The sequence below is a fragment of the Sceloporus undulatus genome, chromosome 5 (genome assembly GCF_019175285.1).
Source record: "Sceloporus undulatus isolate JIND9_A2432 ecotype Alabama chromosome 5, SceUnd_v1.1, whole genome shotgun sequence".
Taxonomy (NCBI): domain Eukaryota; kingdom Metazoa; phylum Chordata; class Lepidosauria; order Squamata; family Phrynosomatidae; genus Sceloporus; species Sceloporus undulatus.
The window spans coordinates 83752882-83771879 of record NC_056526.1 but is presented as its reverse complement, the minus strand read 5'-3'; the positions used below and the strand labels follow the sequence as shown (position 1 = coordinate 83771879).

The 18998-nt window shown below is 40.1% G+C and overlaps 1 protein-coding gene across 2 annotated transcripts in view; it reads left to right on the top strand.

The window, feature by feature from the left end:
• LHFPL3 (LHFPL tetraspan subfamily member 3) overlaps positions 1 to 18998 on the top strand; it is a 250211-nt gene that overhangs the window by 144647 nt on the left and 86566 nt on the right. For both annotated transcript variants that reach the window (XM_042470715.1, XM_042470716.1), the window contains exon 2: positions 6563 to 6799. In XM_042470715.1, coding sequence (XP_042326649.1) covers positions 6563 to 6799 — 237 coding nt within the window. The remainder of the gene's footprint in view (positions 1 to 6562; positions 6800 to 18998) is intronic.

The window sequence follows — 18998 nt, the reverse complement described above, 5'->3', positions numbered from 1 at the left end:
AACAGCAGATAAAAAATGCAAATTCAGGTTTAGTTAAGTGCTCTTGGCAGCAAAAATGCCTTTATTCCTTGTATACCATCTCACTGGTGAGAAGCTATGAATAGTTCAAAACTGTTGGAAAAGGAACGTTTCTTGTCCTCTCTTCCACTCGTAGCACTCATTGGCTGCATCCACACTACAGAAATAATCCAGTTTAACACCATTTTAACTGCCATGGCTCAATGCAGTGGAATTTTGGGTATTATAGTTTTTTTGTGGCACCAGAGCTCCCTGACAGAATGTCTCATAAAAACTACCATTCCCCAAATTCCATAGCATTGAGCCACAGCAGTTAAAGTGGCATCAAACTCGATTGTTTTTGCAATGTGGATGAAACCTGATTCCCTTGAAAAGCATCTGTGGAAGGCAGTGGTGTCACTAGGGGTGTGGCCTACACCAAGTGACACCACAGAAGGGGGGTGACATCCAGTCAGCCCTCTCTCATGCTATCCCCCATGCTCAGTCCCCTGCCGTCTCCCACGCTCCATTCGCTGTGCTCTTTCCCCACACTCCACCCCCATGCTTCTTCCCCATGCACACTCCCTCCTCCATGCACCACCCTGTCCTTTTCCTCATCAGAAAAAAGGATGGGCTGGGACAGGGAGAGGGAGTGTACACTGTCCCCAGAAGCCCTGCCCTCCATACTGAGTGACACCTGGTGCAGGAACACCACTGCTGGAAGATTGAGAGGGTTCCTGAGCAATTTGAGGTGGAAGCAGGAGTAGAGATGGGAAAGCCCAGAGGAAAAAATGGAAACATTATTTGTTCTCCCTGAAAAACCTGAAAAAATTAATTGTAGAATATTTTGTTTTGAAATAATTAAAATATTGAAGACAAAGGCATTCATGTCTTTATTGTTGTAAAATCTAAGAGGAAGACTTTTCTTGAAGACCGTGTATAGTATCAGAACATAACAATTACCAGTCTTGACTTCCTTTTCTCTTTTGCTTTTATGGAAGTGAGTGCATTATGTCTGCTTGACACTATAGAGAAGTTGCAGAGACAAAATAATTTCTCCTGTTTTACTGATGTTAATGGGTTCTTCTGTCGGGGAGGGCATTTGCTTGCTTTTCACACTGGCAAACCAAAGAGGTTTGTTACTGTTCAGATGTTCCTTAGAGTTCGCAACCTTGTAGCTCCCTTTGCAACGAAAAAATTTTAAAAAATTAAAAAACAAAATCAATTTGTAATTATATTATGAATAAACTGTACTTTAAATATAAGAGGCAGTCTAATTTTATACCAAACTAAGACATATATAATGCATTTTATGTTTCCAAAGTAATAAAGTTATTTTCAATCTATAAAAGTTGCTATTCTGCATTTTTTTTCAGTTTTTTAAAAAATTCAGTTGTTCCCCAAAATTTCCAGAAATGTTTCCTCTCTGTAGCAGGAGGCCATTGTGGGAATAGATGGGATCAAAATTAGGCTCATATATTATGACAGCCAGTGGAGATGTTTCAACAGGGGCGTTGTGTAATCTCTATAACCTGTCCCTGTTAGCTGGCTGCAGCTTTTTGGACAAGCTGAAGTTTCTGAACACTCTTCAAAGGCAGTCCTATGTAGAGCACATTACAGTAGTCCAAACATAATGTAACCAAGGTATATACCACTGAGGCCAGATCCGGTGTCTCAAGGAATGGGCACAGCTGGCACACAAGTTTTAAACGTGCAAAAGTACTCCTGGTCACCACAGAGACCTGGGCCTCCAGGTTCAAAGTATCCCCAGTCTGTGAACCTGCGTCTTCAGGAGGAGTGTGACCCCATCTAACACAGGCTGGATCCATATTCCCTGATCTGCCTTCTGACTGACCAAGAGCACCTCCATTTTATCTGGATTAAGTTTCAACTTGTTTGCCCTCATCCAGTCCATTACTGATGACAGACACTGGTTTAGGACCAGGACAGCCTCCTTGGACTGAGGCGGGAAGGAATAGTAGAGTTGTCATTGGCATATAGTCCCCCCACACACACACACACACATTGCTGCACACCTGGGAGTGACCCATTGGCAACTGTATTTTGTTATAAGCTTTCAAAGTTCCACTGGCTTCTTCATCAGGCAAATCACATTTGCCAGATGAAGGAGCCAATGGAGTTTTGAAAGCTTTCAACATACATTTTATCCATTTTGGTTGGCTCAGTAAAGGTATCGCTGTTGTTGTACTTTGCTATATAGTCAACACAGCTACCCCTGGTTGTGTATTTGGTTGAATACTGTTAACAGAGCTCCTGTATAAGTTAACAAAGTAAGAGGTGTTCCTAGGCATTACTTCTTTAACAGAAATTTTGGTTCCAGAGACGGAAGTACAGTAACATGGAAATAATAGGTTCCTACGCCACAGAAAAAGAAGAGTAGTTCAACATGTTTCAGTGAACATTTTATCCAGAACTAACAAAATGTACATATAAAATGAAACAACCACATTAGAGAAACCCTGCCTAAGTAAGCAAATACATTTTGAACCTTCTAGAAAATCCCTGAAGGCTTCTTCTACAGTGCAGCCAGGGATGACTTTTTTCTTTATCCAGGCATCACATTGCTTATGATTTCTATTTTGGTGGCTCAACCTATAGATGTATGATTTTTTAACATGCCTGGATGGAGTAGCTTATTAGGCAGGCATATCTAGTTCTCATTTTCTCTGTTTTGCTGTTCATACATGCTCAGTAAGAGATACTGGAGGCAGCTGTTCTTTGTCTTGTATTTTCTAAGCAGGCACACACAGTTATAGTAGGATTGGCTAGAGCTGAATCCTATTCTTTCCCAGCTCAAACTTTATTGCACTTCTTTTTCTGCAACCCTCCTTTGCCACTCTCACAGTTCTGCTGCTACTAAAACAACTTCCAGCTAGACAGAGGATGATGAGGAAGAATTCAAAGCCTGTTACAAACCTTCAAGCTCAGAGTGTTAAGTTCTGGGAAACTGGTGAGTGGTGGCAACACCTATATGCGTTTCACATCTTTGCCGTCAGCTTAACTCTGTGCTGGGGGCTTCTCTCTATTCAGAATCTGTCACCAAGCAACCATTCTCATTTGAACTTGCAACATAATAATAACACCTAAGAGCATACAGCATTTCTCTGCAAGGAAAGGGAGGCAAAACGATTGCAATGGATGTGTATGCACATTTGGTTGCAGAAAATACTCATGCTGTACTTAGAAATGAATTTTGAACATCACAAAATCCTATGCAGCCAAATGCTGAATCTGAATCTATATCTGGTAGCGGCCCTGTATTCTCAAAGTGTGGCCATCTTCGTAACAATCCCTAATAATTTCTTAAAAGGAAATGCAAAAGTTTTAGAATGGGGGAGGAGAGACTAGCTCCATAGTTACTCAGTGTTGTGTGTTTACACATTTTCCCATCATCTGATTTCTTTGGAAGCTCTTTTTTTTTTTAAGCCTTAAATTTCCCCATGATTTTCTAGCATTCATCCTTCCTTGCTTTGACTGCTCCCTAGCACTGGAATTCCTTCTCTCCAGATATCTACTTTCTTAATCAAAATTAATAGTATTCCTTTTTTGATTGATTTTCCCTATAGCAGTTCTTTCAGATTTTCTTCTTCTCACCTCCCTGCCCCATATTTTGATCATTTTAGATAAAATAGTGCTCAGGGCAGGGTGGAAAAACTGTTGCCCTCCAGCTGCTGTTGAACCCTGATCACTCGCCATATTGGCTGGGCCTGGTGGGAGTTATATCTGTGGGGACAAAGGTTTACCATCCCTACTCTAAGCACTTAATACATTATAAGTTAGAAACTGCACCTGAGAGGTTATAGAAAGTAACAGTGGGCAAATTAACACTGCTTCAGTATCAGACAATGTTTTTGTTCTGGTGAAAAGAATCAAACTTTTGTGGATACTGTCTCATTTAGATGCCAGGCTTACAAACTACACTTCTTCCATTTGTGCAAACTATACCTGTTCTATCAGCCCAGGCGGTAAAAGAAGCATGAAGAAGTTTCTCTTTGTGCCAGTGTCAAAACATTTGCTGCTATCATGACCACGGAAGAAACTTTTCTGTTCCATTCTTGGCATCATCCATCCCCAAAGCTGATGTCTCAGACTTCCAATCTTGCTTTGATTGATTTGCTTTGGCAGTGACAGCCCTTCTGACCACCCAAGTCAGCGCTTTGAGAAACATTTGGCAGGCAACAAGACCATAGGCAAATGTGTGTTGTATTTATCATAGCAGATAACAAACACCTCCATCTGCCAGAGGAGCTTGATAGCCTGTTCTCTTCACTGGTGACCAGAGCAGGCCCAGTAGTCAAGTGTCCAGTGGCTACAATGTCCAGTGGCAGCTTGACAAAGTATCAGCAAAGTAACACTGATGTGGATTTTGGTTGTTGTCACTTTGATTGATAATAGTGCATACTGGGAACAGGGGTGAGCTACAAAAGAGATTATTTGTGTGTGCCTGTTGACAGAGAAAATATGTTTTCATGCATGGCTTCTTTGGATGCACAATGCCACTTTATTTTTGTAGATGTGTAACTCTGCTCATGTGACACTCACTGCTTCACATCAAGGACTGAGCCAAGTTCAATTTGTGTGCTTGTTTAAAGCAACTCAGCCTCAAACACTTGTTGAAATAAATAATATAAATCATAAATACCAACAAAGTATAAATACCAAATATTTTCAAGTGAAGGCAGGACGAAACACAATTTGAACATATGAATAGCATCTATGAATGTAGAAAGTGTAGTAACACACCAAGAGAAAGGGGAAATTCTTGAAAAGTACAAAAGAAATATATAAACAAGCACACAAACTGAACTGCAGGGTTGCTATAATCCTGAAATACCTTGGAATCCACAAAGTGAGTATAATCCTCAAATATTCTCCAAATGCTGCTCTCTTGGGTTCCTCAGCACCTGCTTTCTTTCCTGTTCCTCATAATCTTCATGATAGTTCATCTCTTCATCTCAACTGCCAGACTTACTTTTCACTCCAAGGCTGTGTTCAAATTCCCCATCCCGCTCCAATAAAACCTTCATAGGCTTGTCTTAAAAATGGGTGAATAAATAGTACTTCATTATCATTAAGGTTGTGTAAAGGTCTACACACTTATCTAAAAAAGAGTTAGTTAGACCAGTCAGAGGCACGGTGAAGACCAGTTAGAAATCTTTACTGGTTTTGTTTCCCACAACTGTGTTACATATTTTAAATTAATTTTAAGATCACTGGGATTGTATAAAAATATTATGTAAATAGTTTTTTCATTACTTAAGTAAGGCAGATAGCTGTCTGCATTTCTTTTAGTATGTTTTCAATTCCATTTTCCTCCTTAATTCTCATTCTCATATTGTTCAAGGCTGATAATTAAATAGCTCCAAAAATACTGCATTTTCTTGACCGTATTTTGCTTGTACTGAATCTTTTTAGGAGCCCTGACATCTATTTATTCTTCCAAGCAAACCAAATTAAAATTAGAAATCAAATGTGTGCTATTTTACCTGTCTCTGTTCACTATCACTGACTGTGACAAATCTGTAAAAAAACCCCTTAATTTTGGATTTTTAATCTACAAACCAGTGAGCAACTAAATAAATATAGTAGAGATATCTCATGCTTCAGCCCTTTGTGCTGGGTGTAACCTCCATGAAAGTAGTATCTCCTTATTCTAATATTTGCCAGGGAGGAGAAACTTCCCTTTTTATACTGAAATTTTTGAAAATTGCTAGCAATGTCTTCATCAGATATGTGAGCTGTAATGTTGATTAAAAGATTGCAGTAGGATAGGGTTGAGATGGAGAAGAGTTCCAAAATGTTAAACCATTCTGCTGTATAACATAAGACTGACTTAACTATCTGTTCTTCTTTGGCCAAGAGAATAGGCAATGCAGAAGATTTCAGGAAGAAATTGACAAAGTGGCTTAAGACTTATTCATGATGTGCTGTCACTGGTCCACATGCAAATCCATCTCTTCTTTGAGGAGCTGGCTACTGAAACCTAATAAATATTCAACAAACTAGAAGTGGGCTGTGTGATAAAATATTTCCTCTTGTGTGTAATTCACTTTTTTCATCCTGCTTCAACATCTTGTTTCATTGGTGTTAAATATGGATAAACAAAAAAAAAGTCTTCTCGCTGCCTGTGAGTTTACTTGAGTAGTTTGACAGACTTTTAATTTAGAGTAAAGTATTTCTATTTGCTCTATGCTGTCAGTGGGTATACTAGTTTCCCCATTTGGTTTGCAAGAGCATTCATATAGCAGCCTCAGAAATTATGGAACACCAACAAAGAAGACGTTGAGGGTGCCTTGTTTTAATTGACAGGATGAGTGGCTTTAAGGATTGAAGCTAACAAAGCATTTTGCTTACCTTTGAGAAGATCTGCTTATGAAATCCTGAGTCACAAAGTTGAAGATTTTAATAACTAAGCATGGGAAAGATGATGAAATTGAACAAATTCACAAATGCATAGTTGTGAAATACAATGAGTACATGAAAAATAGATGTTTTTAATTGACTTCTCTCTTTCTTTTCTCTCTCTCTCTCTCTCTCTTCTCAGCTGCCTGCCTTGTGCTTGGCTGTATGATTTATCCTGATGGCTGGGATGCCAAAGAGGTGAAACGGATGTGTGGTGACAAGACAGACAAGTACACGCTGGGGGCTTGTTCAATCCGCTGGGCATATATCCTGGCCATTATTGGAATCCTGGATGCCCTCATTCTCTCATTCCTGGCATTTGTACTTGGCAATAGACAAGACAGCTTACTAGCAGAAGAACTCAAACTGGAAAACAAAGGTAGGCCTACTTTGGAAGACCATATTACTCTGAGCTGCCTTTAAGGCAAATACTTTTTTAAAAACCCTCAACCATCTCAATTTTCTTTAGTCACCCACTCCACAGCCTGCTGTCAATCTCAACTTTGCCATGTCTTTTTAAGAATGCTTTTCAATTCTTAGAAGAAGTCTTTGACTTGCATATTTTTTTCTGCATTAAAGAACATGTCCTTGATATTCTTGAACTTGTCAGAAGACACCCTTCAGTTTCTCCATGTGTCGTTTTTTAATGCCTCCATGGGATTGTCTTCTCTGATGCTCCCTGTATTCAAACTGATTTCATGGTAATTTTAATTCTTGTGAGGTACTACCCAATGAAGCATTTACTTTCCATCAAACAGTGGGGAGGGGGAGAAGTGGGAAAAGTTTCTCCTTTGGACTACAACTCTCCAAATCCTCCAGCTAGCTAGATTCTCACAGTTGTAGTCTGCAGAAGTAGTTTTTCTAAGCTCTGGTAAAGAAAGGCATGTTCAGCAAGAGGATAGGTAAAGAGGCAGATGATGGAGTAGGTCATCAGATGCTAATGGACTTGAGAGAGCTCAGAGCTTGTAATGCTTGTTCTGCCTAACTGCCATGCTTTGTATTGACAAGGACAGGTCTTTTAGATGGTGTGTGGGTGTGTTGATGAGGGATATTTTTGGTTTTGTGGTTGTTGTGTGCCTTTAAGTCATTTCTAACTTATGGAAACCCTAAGGTGAACCTATCATGGGTTTTCTTGGTAAGATTTGTTCAGAGGAGGTTTGCCATTGCCTTCCCCTGTGGCTGAGAGCATGTGACTTGCTCAAGGTCACCCAGTGGGTTTCATGGTCAAGCTGGGAAGCTGACTTTTATTTTGATAGCTCTAAGGAAAAAGTGACATTTTGTTTTTATGAAGTACCCTGTGGACGCTGGATTCCATTTGATCTTGGAAACTAAGCAGGGTCAGGCCTGGTTAGTACATGAATAGAGGACCACCAAAGAATACCAGGTCCTGTAGGCTATATTTCAGAGGAAGACAAAAGGAAACTATTTATGAGTATTCCTTGCCTAAGAAAACTCTATGAGATGCATAGGGTTCCAACAAGTCAGCAGACAACTTGAAGGCACATTAAACAAACCAAGAACAAGCAAACTTCCATGAGGCTAATTGTCTGAGTTGCATTGTCTACTCTGTTCCAAACAACTAGTCAGGTAAATGCAATAGTATGTATACAACATAAAGTCAAGAGCTTGTTTCTGCTTTTAGCCTGAGGATGACTTGTGGCCTTGGGCAGTGACTTCTGTCTACAGGCTCAAAGGATCCTCTGTTTTTTATAACACCTGGCAGATGTTTGGGGATTTGTGTTCAGTTGTTGTTTAACTCCCTGACAGAGGGTGATGGTGGAGTTTATGCATTCTGAGATCTGATGCTATATCCAATGGTTGGACAACTTCAGCTTGACTGAGGTGTCATTTTATGACCCAGAACTCTCTGGGAACCATGCAGACTGTCAAAAAAAAGTGGGGTAGACAAAACAAACTTCATACTGAATGAATGAATATATTGTCCACTTTCTATTTTGTTTTGTTTTTAAATTGTTGAACAGAGCAAGGGACACCATATAACCTTTTTAAAAAGTGAAACATCACTGCTGGAAGCTTCCAGAAGAGGCAGCATATCTCTCTTTTTTCTTTTAGCCAGAGGGGAAATGGTCCAGGAGTTAAACTACTGCAAACTAGCCCTAGGGTCATATGAAGCTTTATGGACATACTTTGCCAAGTCCAGCTTAACTATTGTAGTCTCCAGAATGGAGATGCTTACAGATCCTTGTATTTGAAGGGGTGTGATAATATCTGGGTAGTTTCAGCTTACGGTTTAACTTCATGGGCAGCCTCTTTGTAGCCTGGGGTTATTGCTGTTCCTAATATTGGCCTTGTGCCCATTGTATTTTGGGAATCTGAACAAAACGAATTGCAACAAGAATTCCAGTTTCTACCTCTAAAGCCAAGACAAACTGCACTGAAAATAATACAACTGCCATTTAATTTTCCATAGTTTCCATGGCAGAATTTTTAAAAATCAGATACAGTGGGCCTTCCACATTCGCAGAGATTAGTAACACAGGAGGACCCCCATGAAAGTGGGAAAACCAAAGATTTTTTTAAAAAAAACACTATTTTTGAATACCTCTTTAGTAATCCTTTAGTACAACCTATGGTCAACTTTTGCCAGAGTTTGACCATAGAATCATGCTGGAAGACCTACAAATGCCCAGAGAAGTGGTCTCTTTAATAATCTCTAGATCATCCAGCACAAATCCATCTAGATCATCCTAATTCTGGATGACCTAGAGATTCCTAGAAAGAACATATTAATCAAACTCGCAAATAATCACATCTGCAGAAGTCAAAGCCTCAAATGTGGAAGGCCAACTGTATTGCAAAGTCCCCAAACCTTAAAGTAGTATGATTTTGCATTGGCTTTTGTGCAAATTGATATATTGCTTCAAATTTATAGCCAGACAAGGTGTTCAAATAAATTCACAAGCAGTTCTTAACTGATAGTTCACTAGGACTAAATCAGTCTTGTATGAAGAGAGATGCAATTCCATTGAAATAGCCAATAATCTCTGCTTTATTTTTTTCTAGTTCTCATGGTTACAAAGAGATCAGCTTGAAACCATTCAGCTGTTGCCTGCTGAAATCAACAAAGCTTTCAGGGAACGTAAACAGAATTTCTGGGGATCTGAGCAGAGCCTGGTGAAGTTCTGTGTTTGTTTTTTTCAGATCACAGCTCCATAATCTATCAAAAGCATGGTCACTAGGAGAATCTGAGAACTATGGTTCAAAAAAGTAACGTTCCCAGCTGTGTGTTATGATTCATGGCCTTGCGTGATTACTTGCTCCTCCCCACATAAAGTTCAAACTAGTTATTCAAACTAATAAAATAGCAGAAGATGAGAGATAAGCATTTAAACTAAGGGAAATCATACATGCCTTGCCATAATACATTTGAAATTCTGTTTCTGAATATAGCATTTGGATTGCCGAGACATAATGTTTTGAACATTTTCTTTTTTTATCATTATAAAGAGGACAAAGAACTCTGGATTAAATTTAAAAAAATTGATAACACAACCATATTGGATCCATTTTACAGCCCAGTTTTCAATGATTTTATTCAAAGTGGTAGAAAATTCTGACTACACATTTTCCATTTTTACTGCTATAGTTTTGTTGTTGTTGTGTGCCTTCTAATCATTTCTGGCTTAAGGGGTTGCAGAATTTGTTCAGAGAGCCTTTGCCTTCATCTGAAGCTGAGAGTGTGACTTGCCAAAAGTCACCCAGTGGGCTTCCATGACGGAGCAGGGATTTGAACCCTGGTTTCCCAGTATCCTACACTCAAACCACTATACCACACTGGTTTTGGCTTTAATTGTCCATGAAATCACAGCTTGCTGGAGCAGTTTGCTTTTAATTTAAGATGTACTCAAGTCTTCTGTCATTTACATATCAATGCCACTATTCTTCTACTAGTTGTCTCTCCCTGAACTCATTATTCACTGCTAAAATCGTATCTATTAATCACTCAGGCAGGGGCTTAACCAAATAATTGGGATGGCTGCTACTCAGGAAGCCAGTAATTATTTACTGTTGTGTTTCCTTGCTGGTAGCATTGCTGTGTGTGAGTTATTAAGCATTTGAAGAATGCTGTCTCTTCACAAAGGCTATAAATTTTCCTACAAAGCTTTCAAAACAAGAGTTAAGAATGAGCCCCAAACTATAAATATTAGAAGGCTTATTGAGTCTGATCCTGAGGTCTGAATACATCTGAGTCTATTTTCAGGTGGCAAATTGTATCATGCCAACTGAATTTGCAAACATTGGAATTGCCCAGGCATTTATTTTTAAAAAAAAAAATGATTTGTAGATGTATAGGTTTGCATGTATATTTAGATTGCCCAGGTATAAAAAAAAATCATGTGTGGAATGGATGTGTATGTGTAGAAGGGTGTCAGGAAAATAAAACAAGCACACTTGACAGCCTAGCCTACAGCTGGATAATGATGGTTTATGAGTTTTGCATTATTCTGGAATTGGTCTCCCAGATTTGCTAAGAGGGTTTTGTCCAAGGCAAGAAATGAGACATGATGACCACCATAGCCATCACCAGGGGTACAGGGGTGCAGACTGCACCAATTGAAAGTCCAGGGGCTGAACATCTGGTGAGATGGCTGCCTGTAGTCTGTCTTAATCCCGGCACCAGCCAGGGCACCTCTACAAATGGGGTGAAGATGCCCCCTATGACCACTGGGTTACACAGGATTCTTCTCTTGTCTTACCCTAAATAGTTTGAGGCTTTTCTTGCGTCAGTACTATTACTCTAACCTTTGGTCCTCCCACTTACTTCAGCTTCTTTACTATTAAGTGTTTTTAATATTTTTGGTAGCGTGTTTTTGATGTTGTTACTTAATAATCACTTCAAGCCACCCCACTGTGAACAAGAAGAAAGTAACTTTTATTTACAGAAAGAAGTTATGATGGTATCTCTTTTGGTAGCTGGTTTCCAAAGCTTGTATTTACAATGTGTACTTACAATGTGTAGATCACTTCACTTGTTACAAGTTGACTTTGTTCCAGTTCACTCAAAGACTTCAGTTGCACTTCATCTGTGTTTTAATTGTTAAGTTGAAGGCTTTCATGACTGGCATCCAAAAATTTTTTTTGCATGTTTTTCAGGCTCTGAGGTCATGTTCTAGAAGAGTTTACTCCTGATGTTTCACCAGCAGCTGTGGCTGGCATCTTCAGAGAATGCTGGCATGGAAGAGAGTAGGGTATACAGTAGCCCATCCCAATACACGGGGAATCCGTTCTGGGGAGAAAACACAAAATGGTGACTCTCAAATATTTGGATCCCATTTAAAATAATGGTGTGCGTGCCCAAGGTCCTCCTCGCTTGTTCCTCCTTGCTTGCCCCTCACGTGAAGAGCAAGACCGTGGACTCCAAGTCTGCAAAAAGTGAAGGACAAGTATATATATTGCTGGTTGAGAGGAAGTGATTTAAATGTTAATCTGTGTATTGTTCTGTGGTTGAACGGCAAGTCTCAGGCTGTCTATTTAATTAATGATCCACCGTCTGCCGAGAAATCCTCCCTCACCCTGGGTGGTTTTCATTTGCATTTGTTGGGTCTTCATTTTGATGTTTTCACTCCTATGGGTTTTTCTAATGGTTAATGGATACTCCAGCTCAGATATCAGAAGGGCTGCCAGACCCAGAAAAACCCAGAGGAGTGAAGACAAACAACCAGCCAAAGGGAAGGTATTTTTTCCATACACCAAAGGAGTCACAGACAGAATAGGGAAACTGGTGGGTAAATACAAACTCCAAATAGTCTACAAACCAACCAAGAAATCCAGAAAATTCTGCATTCAGCAAAGGACAGGAGAGACCCTCTCATGGCCACAGGAGTTTACGGCATACCATGCAGCTGCAGACACATCTACATAGGGACCATCAAACTCAGTGTTCAAACACGAATCAAGGAACACAAGAGGCACTGCAGACTGGGTCAGGCAGAAAAATCAGCAGTAGCAGAACCTGTTATAAACCATCCGGAAATAAAATGATGTTCGAAAACATTGAAATTTTGAACCATGCCAATAGCTATCAAGTCAGAATGCACAGGGAAACCATTGAAATCCATAAACTCCTAGACAAGTTCAACAGGACTGAAGAAACCCTTAAAGTAAACAAAGTTTGGTCCTGAAAAACACCAAAATCAAGATCCAGCAAATGTAAACCACCCAGGGTGAGGGGGATTTCCCAGCAGACAATGGATCATTCATTAATTAGACACTCAGAGGCCTTCCTATTCAACAACAGAACAATCCTATGAATCACTAGCTTTATTGATAAGTTACAACTCCACAGAATAAGGTGGATAGAAGCCTTCCCTTTACTGGTTCTCCACTGTTCAAAGAATGCAACACTTTAAACTGATTTCACAGGACATCTTTGTCTTTCTAAAATCTTTCTAACTTACATGGACTCTGAATCCCATCAAGGCTTAACTCTTATTTCCAACTGCATTCCTGGCAGTTTTAAGGCACACTCCTCTCTGGCACTGGACTTGCTTTGTCCTTTTTAAATCTTTCTATCTTACATGGGAGTGTGAGTGCCATTAAGGCACATATCCACTTCTAACTGCACTTCTGGCAATTGTAACTGCTCTCCTAGCAGTTCTTGATATGCTTCTCTTCCTTAATGGTTCCTCCTCCTTTTTATAGCCTCTAATCAGGCAGGCCCCCACCGTTTTGCCAGCCCGACTCCGATAGTCAGTTCTGAACAGTTCAGTTTGCCAGTGTCTCTCCGCACCCCCATTGCAGAATATTACCCCAACCTCCTGGTTTGGTTGGGTGAGCAGGCGAGGAGGAAGGAGGGAAGAGAGCTGGCCATTTGCTGACTTGCTCACCTGCCTAGCCAGCTGCCAGGTCTTTCAACAGCTGGCCATGTGAGTGGGTGAGGTGGAGGGAGAGAAGGGGTGAGCATCCACTAGGTCACCTGCCTGTCCAGCCAACCATCTAAGTCTTTCCAGGTCTGGCTGGGTAAGCAGAAGAAACGAAGGAAGGGGGCAAGGCAGTTTGCTGCCAATGCTGTCACCCCACACGAGTGACACCAGCCCTAGTGACACCACTGATGACCACAGGAGATTTTTTCCTCAAAAAAATAGTTTTATCACAATTTTATATGGGCTCCACAGCAGTTTCTCATTTAAGGCTAGAGATAGATAGATCAGTCTCTTGCTTATCCAGATCAATTTCACAAGTGTTTATTCATAAATATATTCTGTCCCAATGCTGTATTAATCTGTGATGTTGACAAATTCACTAAAACATTTTATTTTTAGATACAATTTCTGCTAAAATAGAAGCACACAAGCTGGTTTAATACTAGTAAAAGGCAATGCAAACTATTAGGATAGCCCAAGGTTGTTTAACTCTGTCCTAATATCTACATATTTACAAACATTTTAACTTGGAACATGTATTTTCTATGCATTGAGATGCTTTAAAAATATACAAAAAACTGTATCTCAAAATTTAGAGCAAGAGTGGATGAAGTGTGACCCATGGTACACATGTGGCATATAGGCCAGTGATGACAAACCTTTTAAGAGACCGAGTGCCAAACTCAAAGGTCTTCCTGCACTGGGTATCACCTGGTGCCGGGGGGTGGGACTTCTGGGGGACAGGATGTTAGGGGACAGGACCGCTATCTTCTGGGGGCCAGGAATTCCGTGAGACTTTCCTGGAGACAGCTATGCACCTGTTCCTCCTCTTCTCTGCCCTCCACGTGCCCTCAAAAATGGCTTTGCATGCCATCTGCACACCATAATGTTTTGTATTTTTGTATTTGTATTTTTAACTTTGTTAACCGCCCCGATTGTTCTCAGAGGGGCAGGATACAAATAAATTTTATTATTATTATTATTATTTTATTATTATTATCTCTAGCACCTGTATTATAGATTTGCCACCACAGACCTAGGCCCATTTTTGTGGCCTCCAGGATCCCCCAGAGGTAAAGGTAAATACAAAAATATTGGGCTCTCAAATGCCCTAAAATGCACTCTAGGGATGTGGAAGGCATTTCCACCATGTTTGGAAATCGCTTGGTGCTCCAGAAGTAACAACTGTTGCGTTTAAAAAATTGGCCTGAAATGCCCCAACATGCTCTCTAGGGAGTGCAGAGCAGATATCCACCACATTTTGTACTCCCCCTGGCAAATATAGGCCCTGGCTTTTTTTAAAAATCAGATGTGAACAGGGAATTAGCTTTGTTCATTTCCTGTTGTTAAAAAGTCCTCTTCTGGGCCTAAAATGTTACAAGGTACTCCCAGAGCTTGATTTAAAATGCCTCCCATACCTTCTCGAGGGTGCTTCAGACCAAAAAAGCTGATTTTTAAAAATGTGTGTGGAGATGTTTTATGTTTTCACATGTGGAATTTTATCTGTAGTTTCCATCTTAAAACTACTCAAAATGATTTTTTTTGACTAAAATGAGTAGGGGCAGGGTTCAGGGACTTAAAAAGTGGGATCCAGGGAGTGAATGCAGCCCTCAGGATGTTCTCTGGCCAACCCTGTTGTAGAATAATTGCTGGGTCCCATCCTTTTGACATGTTCTTTGTCTGTCCAAGGATTAAGAAACTGAATCTTTGGCATGAAAATTCCTTGCACCTTCTGATTGCTGAACAATTCAGGAGTGCCACCTTCATATACCTTTTGTCTTCTGCAAAAGGTGTAACTCATGTGACTCAGGTCTTTGTGTCTCCCCCCCCGTCCAAGACCGCTCTACATGTTCCCCCAAATACCCCCAAGTGGGAAAAATGGCAAAAATGTTGAGAAATTCCCCATTGTAGAATCATGCCTCTGGAGTACCTTTCTCCCCAAAACAAGGAATGCACTCATACACTTTATGTGTGTATTTTTGTGTGTGTGTTGTGGGGGTTTGTTTAAATTAAATATCATCATCCAGTCACTTCTTGTTTCATCTGAAAGGGCTGGTGTGGCTTGTGTAATAATAACCTATCATGAAAAAGTACACTTGGAGGTTACCCTTCCTCATTTTTGCAATTTGCCATAAGGTCATTCTGTGTGCAGTGTTGCATTTTAAGTATCTCAGGTGGGGTTGGGTAGGGGGAGTGAAGTTTTCCCAAAGCAAATTGTTTAATCTTTTATCGCTATTCCCATGAAGGTTTCTGTCTTTTAGAGATGACAAGTATATTGGAGTGCACCTGGAATGACAGGCCATTTTTTTTTTTAAGATAGACATTTCAGAGCTCTAATTGGGAGTTCAGCGTTCAAGTCACCGAGTGACATGTTCAGAAGAAGAGACGCAAAAGGGCAGGGCTCTGCTACCATAATAGAACTATGGGAGCTGTCAGTACGGGGTGAAGAGCTGCAGAATGGTTAAGAGATGATCTTCTGAGGGCGAAAAACATGAATTGTTTCATGCTTTACTGCTGTGCTCCTCTGCCATGTCAGAATTACCCTTTGGCTTCTAATTCCTGAATTTAGAGCAATTGTTGAGAGCCTGCTGAGAATTAATTGGCACGTGCCCTTTAGCTCTCCTGCAATAGCACCAGCGGGTAAAGAGCAAGCCTTGCTTCCTTCACTCTGTTTTTTTTCCCCTTCATGTTTTCCTCCTGCTGTTCAGCTGTTGGTTGTTAGCTTTATTCAGCAGAAGGCAAAGATGACACATTATATAGAGAAATAAAATTTCCCCACTTCCCCATAGTAGCCTTGTTATTTTCCTGAGGAAGGCTGACAATCTCCTCTTGAATATATGCCTCTTGGGTCTCTGTGAGATGATTAGCTGCTGTAAGTTTGCAGTAGGCTGTAGCACCAGAAACTGTATGGAGTTTAAGGGACTGTGAAACTCCCATGGTCACCAATTAGACTGCAAATCAGTGAGGTTTCAGGTGAAGCTGATCTCACTTGAAAGGAAATGCTTGTGCATGAGGTACACTTTGATTGACCTCCTAGAGCGAAGGTCTTCAAATAGGAAGGGAACAGATGTTTTATACATGCTTGTACCACAAGAGGAGCTGCTAGTCCCTGAGAAAATGACTATCAAAAATGTCCTTTAAAAGTTTGGACTCATACAACTTTTTAAACTCAATTCTGGTGGAATATTCAGAAGATCCAATATGATACCCATCATCAACCATCTGAAGAGCCATAACACAAAAGGGGGAACAAACCTATTTTTTTTATTGAGACAGAGAAGAGGACTATAATGAACAGGAAGAAATGGAAATTAAGTCAATTTTGTCTAAATATTGGATTAACCTCCTAACAGTAATGGTTGTTTGACAATGGAACAGACTTTGAGGGGTATTGGGCTCTCTATTGTTGGAGGTATCTAGGAGAAGGCTGGACAGCCATCTGACAGGAAAGTTGTAGTTGTAAGATTCTTACATTGAGCAAGGGCTTGGATTAGATAACCTGTAAAGACATCATCATGTCCTGAATCATATAATCCTAGAAGTAATATAGTGTTGACTATTTTATGTGGTGTCTGTTGTCAGCAGACATATGTGAATCATAGCTGACGCAGTCTTGTGTTATTATTAATCTGCCCTTCTTTTTAATAGATAATACAATTGTTACAAATATAGCTACCATGTGCTATAGCAACAGAAGAATACCATTCTAATAAATTAAACCTGGTTTCTGGAAAGAGTTTCCAGAAGTAATCATTTCCAGAAGTATTCATACTCACCCCTTTTCTTGCTTCCAATTAAAAAAAGTGCTTGTTTATTTTCAATGGATCTGTTTTTGCTTTTTAAAAGATACAGAGGCATACCTTGTTTCAGAGAAAAAAATGTACATCCTGGAAATGTGATTCTCTCATTTGGGGAGACTCTCCTTCCCCAAATAGGGGGAATTTATTGCTCTCTCTGAGGTTTCAGGGGCCACAAAAATGGCCTTGCAAGACCCTCACTTCTCATCCCGCTTCAATAGAAGTGAGGATTTAAGATGTACAAACAACATATGCTTCTGATGGCCAAACTATGTGTTACTTTTTTTTCCCCTTAAAAATTTAAAAGCGTATAAAAGGAAGAACTGGAGCTATCCTTAAAATGTAATAGTTAGGAAGCCAAAAGCTGGAAGATTCCTGGTGTAAAACTTATGTCAGCAGCCATTTTAGTGGGTGGCTTGCTTCTACACTGTCAGTGATCGGATGAAATAAAAGTTTATAATGCCTTTAAAAGTCCTATTTTGTTAGGTTATTTCAATAAATGATTCTGAACTTTTTACTCTCCTTTGCTCGCATATTGTCCAATAATGAGTTGCACCTGAAAGAAGACTTGGTGATTCAATGTTGCCAAATAGAGGAAGTGATCACTTTTATCTTATTTTATTGTATTTGTCATCCTTCTCACGTTAGCCAAAAGATATTCCCAGAGTTGCTGAGATGAGGCCAATAAACAACATAGACCCTTCTCCAGACATTTACAGTCTTACAAGCAAGTAGGGAAAGGGATGAGGAGGGACAAGGGCAAAATCTTAATAAAGCTCTTAAAGGTAGTCATATTAATCTGTTTCAGCATAAAAAAGGAGAAAAAGAGGGGGAACAGGTGTCTTTAACAGGGAAATTTGAACCCTGGTCTCCTTGAGTCCTAGTCTCACACTCAAACCACTATACCATGCTGGCGGTCTATAGAAATATTAGAGGGGCAGAAAGGGAAAGGTGAGAAGAGATACATACTCCCCTGACTCTTTTAACAAATAATTTCACTAGCATGGCTCGTGGTCATGCAAATCAGAGGATTTTTTTATTTCAGTTTAGTTTTCAGGGATGGGTTGTATGTATGAGAGCCACCATGGCGTAATGGTTTGAGTGTTGGACTGTGACTTTAGAGACCAGGGTTCAGTCCCTGCTCGGCCATGGAAATTCATGGAGTGATTTTGGGCAAATCACACAGTCTCAACCCCTGAAGAAGGCAAAGACAAACCTCCTCTGAACAACTTGAAGGCACACACCAACAACCATAACTTATGTAGGAGAACTGGACTTGAACTCTTCCTGGTATGTGCTGGTGGGAGAGAGATATAGACTGCAGATTGCCTCTTTGTAAGTGATTGGTTGGGACAGTTATTTTCACTGAGGGAGAACAAAACAAAAACCCACTCATTTTTACTCTTCCCATTGCTGAACCCTGTGATGATAACTTGAAGGAGATCCAGTTTTCTCATGAAAATTAGAACTGATGAATAAACAGGAAGTTATAACAAGGGCATCATTCCAAGCATACTTAGTTGAAAGTTTACTGCAGTAAAACCACTGGGGCGCACATAGGTGTTGTATGGGAGGACTGACATAAAATTACACTGTTTTCTCTTTTTCAAAAGTATTGATCAAAGCTGGCCCCTATGAGTGAACCCACAATGCACTTTGTTACCGTCTTCTCACACTTTTATTCAGGTTGCTGCTATTGGGGCTGGGTTGCCTCATGTCATATACAGAAACAATATATGGTGTCAGATGTTGACACCCGTGAATGAAATGAAACATGTAGTTGAGAGATTTGGGAGGTGGAGGGTAAGCCAGTGCCCTAACTTCAATTATCTATGCCAATAAAAATTAAGCATGCACCCATCCCCACAGCCCCACTTTGTTTTCAGCAGATATCCCA